Source organism: Plectrocnemia conspersa, unplaced genomic scaffold (assembly GCF_051122295.1).
Source record: "Plectrocnemia conspersa isolate PC_06_02 unplaced genomic scaffold, ASM5112229v1 ptg000009l, whole genome shotgun sequence".
In the NCBI taxonomy this organism is placed as follows: domain Eukaryota; kingdom Metazoa; phylum Arthropoda; class Insecta; order Trichoptera; family Polycentropodidae; genus Plectrocnemia; species Plectrocnemia conspersa.
In genome coordinates this window covers 2,541,770-2,550,521 of record NW_028277173.1, presented here as the reverse complement: position 1 = coordinate 2,550,521, position 8,752 = coordinate 2,541,770, and the positions used below count along the sequence as shown (strand labels likewise).

Below are 8,752 nucleotides of genomic sequence, written 5' to 3'. Positions count from 1 at the left end.
CAAGGACCGTCTAACTCTTATCGGTGGAAATGCATCCGGAGAATTAAATTGAAACCTATGTTGATCTACCAATCAGAAAATCCTCGTGCCATTACAAGTTACTCTAAAACAAATTTACCAGTTTTTGCAAAGCAACCGGAAGACTTGGATGACATAACATTTATTTATAGACTGGTTCAAAACTTGTTTCTGCGATCTTATGACAAGGGGGAAGGAGGGAGGGGAGTCAAAATTAAATTATATACCTGTGACATCATTTATGAAAGCCGCTTTATGGAATAATAATGAAAGACAACAAATACTTCAGCTGCAGTCTTTAGCCCTCGGACCTCAGAAGGAGTAGAGCCCTTTGGCTCGATGGCTTTACTTTGCTATGCTTTGTTCGTCTTAGGCACTGCTTCGCGCTCTACCTAAGACGGCCTTACCCTCAAGGGTTTAAGATTTAACCCAAGAAGAGTCCATGGCTCTCCCACACAGATGGATGGTGAGAGTCCAGAGTATGGTGGGCTGGCGCCCAGGGGGGGGGGGTCAGCAACAATAAGCGCCAGGGCTCAATTTTTCTCTCGGTGGCTCTGGTTTCAAGCGTAACTTCAAAGTTGCCAACTGTATCAACTTCCCCCTCACAAAATATAGTTTACACCAAATAAAAGTATTAAAAAAATACCATTTATTTTTTAGTGAGGAAAGGTGCAAATTTTTTTTAAATACCGTCATCGCAAATTTATATAAGTATTAAGTCATCTGAAGGGGCTAAATCTGGCAAGACCCTGGTATACCCCAAACGTTTTTGTATACCCCACTTTTTTTTTGTATACCCCAAACCCCAAACAACCGACAAAATGTTCGAAACACTAAATGACAATTTATATATAAGATTTTGTATATGATATTAAATTAAATTCTCTTAGAGCAAGTCAAAAAATGTTTAAAAAACATTTTTATTCGAATCAATTTAACCATTTAAATTAAAATTAGCAACCAGTTGATAACGAGACACATGTTAGCCGCTGCAGATGTTTAATTTATTGGTTAAAGTATAATATGACATGAAAAATTACTACGGAGCCAATCAACGAGACGCTGATCAGCGGGAAGCGTCCTTCCATTGTGTTGCCAATTGAGTAAATCCTTCAATGCCGCTCTCCTCGGTGCTGCCAGCGTAGCTCCAGGATTACTAACCTTATCGGCCCTTATAAATTAATTTAAGACAATTGCATAATGTGTTGCTACGTTTATCGTATTTTTTTAATGCTTTGAAATAAATATTATATATCGGTAAAGACAAGACATTGACCAATTTAGGAAGCCTACGAGTCATTCCTATTGCAAATAAGTGATTTATATAATTAGCATTTTTACATTTTACAAATAAAAACACAATGCAATTATATTTCAGCCAATCAATTATGTTTTTTGTTTCAGGAGGATAGCAGTATTTAAGTGTAAACTGACTAACTAAACTTTTGGGTGTAAATGATATAATAAAGCCACTTTGCTTCTACCATTTTGTTACACATACTATGAAAATCCCACTTTTTTAAAATATCAAGCCAGAACATTTGAGTACTCATTTTATTTTATAGTAACAGATTCATTGGATACATTAGAAATAATTATTTTGGTTTCGTGATGCTTTTTTATATGTTTTCTTAAAGTACCTGTACTACGAAAAGCTTTATCACATTGCATACAATTATATGGATATTCCCCTGTATGCAGAGTTGTATGATCCTAAAATAAAATAAGCATATTATTAATAGTATGTAGTATAAAATATTAAATGGATGTTCACATACCTTTAATAGTTTATTCGTTTTGAATTTTTTATTGCAAGTTTTGCATTCGAAATTTCGCTCTCCTGTGTGTAACGTGATGTGATACTTCAAATTGTAAGATTGTTTGAAGCTTTTTGAGCAAAATGTGCATGGAAAAGGCCGTTCGTTGGTATGTGTCCTCATGTGAGCTTTCAAATCGGTGCAAGAACGACCACACTGTTTACAAATGTAACTTTTGTTATTGCCATGTATTCTTGAATGCACAATCAAGTTACTGGCTAATGCAAATTCTTTGTTACAAGTCTGATAAAGAAATAAACCATTAAGTAATTTAATATGTAATGTATATTTATGAGTACCTACATGGCATTTAAGAGGTTTTTCACCAGTGTGTAACCTCATGTGTTCGGATAGGTAGCTAGTAGACACAAATTTCTTACCTGAAAGCAAAAATCGACTATTTTTAAAATTATTTTCTATGTAAGTGATTTAAGTTATAGCACCTATATATTATACCGCTAAACTTCTATGAACTACTCGTGTCTTAACATACTCCCCACCATGACAATAACAATCAAATCAAAAAACATCATTCTTTATTTTCTGAATTTACAAAAAAAACATTTAACTGGATTAAGTTAATCGTTTTTATCATCAGAATTCACTAAATAGAATATATTTTGCAGTGTTATTTGCAAATATCGCAAAAAATACTGTAATGCATCTTTTAAATTTGTATTTTTTAGCATTTTGTGTTAATCTCATATGATTAATTTGATCTTCAGATTATGATTCGACATCTATTTGTAAAAATATCATATTATCTCACAGCTTTTTGTGTTTGATGTTAGCAGCACATTACTGTACTAAGGTTATTTTATATTATTATACCGCAAACAGTGCATTGAGCTCTTTTCTCGCCAGTGTGAGTCCGTTTATGCCTCGCCAGACCTCCGTGACTTGTAAAAGCTGAACCACAAACATCGCACACAAATGGATGTTCACCAGAGTGCCGTCTTTTGTGTGTCACCAATGATCCAAGTTGAGAAAACTTTGAACCACATTCCGAACATCTGTAATAATAACTAAAACTTAAAATTTTTCCCTAAACTGAATCCAAACCTTCATAGATTATATGTTAGTACTTGTATGGCTTCTCGCCGGTATGAGTTCTCATATGAATTTTTAAAGTTTTAGCCAAAGCAAAGGAGCGACCACACTCATGGCAACAATGGGGGTTAGAACCATTGTGCGTGTTTAAGTGACGTTCTAAGTTCGAAGAAGTTGTGAAAGCCTTACCGCATTTATCGCATTCCCAAGGTCTTTCACCTATTATTCATATGAGTGTTGTCATTAGTATAGGAAGTCAATCAATTAATAATAAAATAGTCATACCAGTGTGACGCCTCATGTGTATTACTAAGCCACTTTTAACGGCGAAGGATTTTAGACACACTTCACATTTATAAGCTTTATCTTGTATGGAGTCAGAATGATTAGAATTTTGTGTAATTGGCAAAACTTCCGATTCAAAATTATTATCGTTTAATTCAGAATCAAGTTCTTTTATATTTTCTTTTGACTCAATCAAAATATTTCGTAATTTTTCATCTGATTCTTCGCATTGCTTAACAAAGCTGTAAGCAATTTCTAAATTAGAAATGCAATGTTTGCATATTTTGAGAGGTAAATCATCGTTTGGGTAAATCTGCAAAATAAAGTCCATTGAAGCACTGAAAACTTATTAATATTTTATGCATTATGTCTTACCTTTAACTTTGAGGATAAATTCATAATTTTTTGTGAATATTGAAGATCAAATTTACTTTCAAATATTGAATGTAATTCATTATCGTTTAAGCATAAACGGCATATATTTTGATTCATCTTTACTATCTTTTTAGGTTACAGATATATGTCAAACTATTGTTGCCAGCTGTATAAAATATTTATTTTTCAATCTATGATAAAAAATAATTTTATAGCTATAAGAGTTATTATTCGTTGAATTTAATTATAAACATAAAATTGTTTAATTTTGTACATTTGCTTGTGATTTATGGGGTAATAGCGAACAAAAATATTGTATTATATATTTCATGTACATTTGATTGACTAGGTTACTATAATAAATATGAATACTATTTCAAAATCTCTTTTTTTTAAGTTAGTTAACTATTCAACTATTGGAAAAAATAAACTTAATTCTGTTTAAATAATTATAATTTAACTTTTCGTTTTGTAATTCAATACCTTACATTAAAAACACTTTTTGATATAATAATGAATAACCGTACATTAAAATTTTATACAATATATGAAAAAGTAGGAACTTGCCTTAAGAGCTTCAAATCTATTAAAAAATGTAACGGTTGCCTTCTTAACCAACACCAACAAGATAATACCATATAATATCAAGAAACGGTTGCCTCAACATTAGTTAACAAATGATCAAGAAGCAAGCTAAGTTTGAATATAGTAAAGGAACCAGAAAGCAAATATGTAGTATTCTCATAGAAAAAACTAAAAATGCAATGTTTGCATGTCAGCAGCAAAAGCAAAAAACTTGTACATTTGCGAGGGTAGTATAAATAGTAACATTTATATTTCAATGTTAGAATCCACTTTAATGAATTCATACTGCAAAATATTTCCAAGCACAGAACCCGCTATTACCCGATTCCAGCAAGAAAACTCTCAGTATCATATTTCGCTAAAAAGCAGGAGTTAGTTTGGGTCAAAGGGTTTAACGCTATTAGAATAGCCTACACAGTTACCATACCTAAATCCAACAGAGCATTTATGTACAAAATTAAAAGGAAAGGTTACTTAACACAATTGCAAATCCAAAATTGAGCTGCGAAAAAAATGGAATGGGGAAAATTGTTTCCGTTCACTTGCAAGTCATCAGTTGACATAATGCTAAAGAAGGTTGCAGCTGTAATTAAAGCTAAGGGTGGACCTTAGGTACATGGTACGTTCGTTTAAGGCTGGTGGATCCTTGCCACCAAATAAGTAAATTTACTCAACTTTTTAAATTTTTACATAAAAAAACGGGCACACAATAGCACGTTCCCAATTTACCGTGCTATTGGGGGGTCTACTATACTATATAAATATTGATGTAATACAATATAAAATAATGTATATTGCAAAAACAAATACTCTACAGCCCATTAAAATTGTATGTTGCAGTTATAAAAAATAATAATAATTGTGTTACTTTACACCAGGCGAACGTCTGCCAAAAGGGTTTAGTAATACATTTTTATGTTCTGTAATTAGCGTAGTTTCTAATAAATATCTGTTTAAGGTCTATGATGGCGGCAAGCTTATTAAAGCTGCAAAATGTATTTTTTTAGCTCGGAGTCCAAATGTATGTCTGTTTATTTAACACATGATTTCCACTCTAAATTATTACTACCTTGTTCACTATAAAGAAACGGTGGCAAAATATGTCTACGTTTCATAAATATTATTGACTCATGTAGTTGTGGTAAAACTAAACTATAAATATGGTACTAAATTTTGTAAATATTTCTAATGCTACTAAAAAAATATTTTTTTCAATGGAAAAAAGTAAAACGTTTAATAGTACTTAATTATTTTTTTAATAAATGAATAAGTGATTTTTTTTAAATTATTCAAAAAAATTTTTTAGATTAATTGAAAATTAAATAGTTACATATGTTCACTTTTTATGGTTTTAAGACCACTTCTTTAGAACTAACGGATAGTGACAGCTGTCAGTGTGCTTGATCTTCTAGTCGGTTCTTCAACATAACCTAAATTGAATCGTCGAGAATTGTGGTAATAAACAACAGCTTCTTATTCTTCCGTATATATTTAATTTATCATTACCGTTGAATGACTACATATGTTTTATTAATTTAATTAAAGATCCATTGAATCACTATGTCTACCTCGCCGACCCAAAATCTAACAGAGAGCGAAGTCGATAACGAAGAAATTATAAATAGACTGACTAAAAATCTACAAATGCATATGAAAACTGACATTGAGTCACCAGAGTCTTCAAACTCGGATCAAAATTATGTATTCACTGTCGAACCTAATGAACATCCAGACTTTAAAATTAACAAAAGCGACAGTGCTAGCGCGAAAGCCGACGATAAAGAACCCGATAATGACGATAAGTCAGATGATGGCGGAAACGAATCCGACGATGACGAGATTAAACTGAAAGATTTGGAGGTTACTTTAACAGACGAAGAAAAAGAAGTTAAGAAAGTAGAAGCTGAAAAGCATAAGAATGATGGTAATAACGAGTTTAAAGGTGGCGATTATGAAAAATCGATAGTACATTATACCAAAGGCTTGAAAGTGTGCCTGTTGTCATTTAGCAAAGAGCGATCTGTACTATATTCGAATAGAGCGGCGTCAAAAATGAAGTTGGATAAAAATAAAGAAGCTATCAAAGATTGCTCTAAAGCTATTGAATTAGATCCTGTTTATATCAAGGCATATTTTAGGTAAGTCGATTATGATGAAATATATATATCATGTTATTTAAATGTGTTTTTTTTTAGACGAGCGCAATGCTACGAACAGACTGATTCGTTCGACGATAGTTTAGCTGACTTTAAAAAAATATTGGAACTCGAACCGCAACATGCTGAAGCTTTGAAGGCCATAATCCGACTGCCTCCATTGATCGAACAGCGTAATGAAAAGTTAAAAACTGAAATGATGTCAAAGTTGAAAGATTTGGGAAACATTGTGTTGAAACCGTTTGGTTTATCCACTGAAAACTTTCAGTTAGATCAAGATCCCGATACTAAGGGATACTCGATTAAATTCCAACAAAATAAGTAAATTATATCGTTAAAAATATTAACATAGGTTAATTATGTGGTAAAATAATATTTAGGAGTTCAAGCATAACTTACGAGCTTATCGTATATAATATTTAAAAAAATGTATTATAAAGCATTTCGTCAACTTAGTTTAAACACATACAAGTCTAACTTTTAAATTCATATTTATGTATTGTTTAAATAATATATAAGCTACTTGAAGTTATAACTAAGCTGACTATATCGGGTATTATTTTTTGTATTAAATTCAATGCAAGCAGATTTTTTAAGTAAATTTATGTTCGGCCAATGAAACAATATATTAATAATTTATAATGAATAAATGTAAAATTACTACCATTATTGTATTTTATTATTATTATATAACTAATTGTATATGAGGATTAATAATATTGCAAAATTACGGTTTTGGGGTTGATTTGTACCCCACTCAGGAACGGATAGGTAAAGTACTAAGATAAATAAGCAAATGGTGTAATTTTAAATCACATTTATATTCTTTTTCGAGCAGCAGATTTTATTAGTAAGCCCTACACACTTAATAATGTCCTGTATACTAATATATTCGAAAATTTTTAATGTATAGTATTATACTTAACCCTTTGCTTAACGAAATATAAACTTGTATCGGCTTCATATATTCACTTTAAGGGAAATTAATATATATTTTTTAATATTATATATTATACATCGATATTTAAATAGTAATCTTACAAGTCTCGGCAATCAAAAGGTTAAGACACTTGTCCCTCAATAATTTTCTTTTGTCGGTACTAGAAATATAATTAACGACAAACGTTTATTCTATGTCTACATTATTCATTGGCTAAAACATCTTATTTTCCGGTGTTGCTTCATCTAAATTTATTAATGCAACCGTGATTGTGTCATATACTGATGCTTCATTATTTGTAAGAGAATTTAATAATTATATTTACTTAATGGTATTGTTTCTTTATCAGAATTGTTACTATTATTTATATTGCTTTTGTAACCCCTCAACCGGGTTGTTTCTTACTATGTGATAGTTGATTCTGAACATGCAGTTAAATATGTCAAATTTAAATTCTTTAAAAGTTAAATGTACTCGTCATAAAATAAACAGATTATGTATGAAATATAATTACGACCACTTTAGGCGTCATGCTCGGTTAAGAAGGTAATGATATGTTCTATATACGAACTTTTTCATATCTCATTTTGACTTCTACATACGAGACACGAACCACGATGCACTGCAATTTGCGTACATGTGTTTGTTGTTATTTCGTCGCATTTATTTGAAATACAACGCTAAGAGTTGTGTGTGTGACACATGCTGCTCGTAAATATTTACTTTTTTGTGTATCTATTGTAGTATTTATGTAATTAATAAGATATAATGGGAAATTGGGTTTCGAGATACGAACCAAAGTTGGAAACGAATTAAGTTCGTAAGTCAAAGTACCAATGTATTGTATTATCTTTAGAATTATTACATAATAAGTTTATAAGGTTCTTCTACAGCTTGTTCACTTGGGTAAAAAAATAGATACAGTGCATTGACTGTACATAATATGTCACAATTTCTTATCAAAATAAATATCAATATAACATTTATGTGTGTTTTTTAATATTGCTTATTATTTATTTTCACGACAATTATAATAAATATATATAAAATAAATATTTTAATCTATCCTTTAAAATTATTACAAACGAAGTAAAAAAATAAAAACGGAATTATTTAAATAAAATTATTATAAATCTATCTTTATTAATATTAATACAAACGCCTCGAAGATCTGGTTGAACTCTTTATATTCAGGTGACTGATCAGCTAGGGCAATTCAGTGCGAATTCAGCTGATCTATTCTAGGCGCAGTGGTAGTTCTAGATAAAATTCCTGGCTAAAGTTATTTAGTCAGGACGGTAATATTCTTGGCCTATATAAATACATACCCTTAAAATTATGAATTTATAACGTTCTTTCTAGTCCTTGATTACCTAATTAATAATAATGATTTAAGTGGAAAGAAGTAACTGGGCTAATTTAGAAAATTTATTTAAATTTAAAATAAAACATTTTTTTAACCCTTTAAACGCTATCGACTTTTTATTGAGTCACCTGTTATTTCTCTTCCACGTCATTGTCTTTTT

General features: G+C 30.7%; 2 protein-coding genes across 2 annotated transcripts; one reads left to right on the top strand and one right to left on the bottom strand.

Moving 5' to 3' along the window:
• Positions 1-1,558: 1,558 nt before the first annotated feature.
• On the bottom strand, positions 1,559-3,717 carry LOC148231538 (uncharacterized). Its single transcript, XM_088192868.1, has 7 exons — positions 3,546-3,717; positions 3,171-3,483; positions 2,921-3,104; positions 2,667-2,848; positions 2,139-2,215; positions 1,797-2,078; positions 1,559-1,731 (listed from the first exon to the last, which is right to left on the bottom strand). The coding sequence occupies exons 1-7, from the start codon at positions 3,660-3,662 to the stop codon at positions 1,573-1,575; spliced, it is 1,314 nt and encodes a 437-aa protein (XP_088048994.1). The 5' UTR covers positions 3,663-3,717; the 3' UTR covers positions 1,559-1,572.
• Positions 3,718-5,483: 1,766 nt separating this feature from the next.
• LOC148231537 (tetratricopeptide repeat protein 1-like) lies at positions 5,484-6,952 on the top strand. Its single transcript, XM_088192885.1, has 3 exons — positions 5,484-5,585; positions 5,676-6,268; positions 6,326-6,952. The coding sequence occupies exons 2-3, from the start codon at positions 5,691-5,693 to the stop codon at positions 6,609-6,611; spliced, it is 864 nt and encodes a 287-aa protein (XP_088049011.1). The 5' UTR covers positions 5,484-5,585; positions 5,676-5,690; the 3' UTR covers positions 6,612-6,952.
• The last annotated feature ends 1,800 nt before the right edge of the window (positions 6,953-8,752 follow it).

Excerpts from the sequence above, each read along its gene's own strand:
- LOC148231538 (XM_088192868.1), bottom strand. The coding sequence starts at position 3,662 with ATGAATCAAAATATATGCCGTTTATGCTTAAACGATAATGAATTACAT. Across the intron at positions 3,105-3,170 it reads ACACATGAGGCGTCACACTG|GTGAAAGACCTTGGGAATGC; the intron begins GTATGACTATTT and ends TATGAATAATAG. Across the intron at positions 1,732-1,796 it reads AAACGAATAAACTATTAAAG|GATCATACAACTCTGCATAC; the intron begins GTATGTGAACAT and ends ATTTTATTTTAG.
- LOC148231537 (XM_088192885.1), top strand. The coding sequence starts at position 5,691 with ATGTCTACCTCGCCGACCCAAAATCTAACAGAGAGCGAAGTCGATAAC. Across the intron at positions 6,269-6,325 it reads TATATCAAGGCATATTTTAG|ACGAGCGCAATGCTACGAAC; the intron begins GTAAGTCGATTA and ends GTTTTTTTTTAG.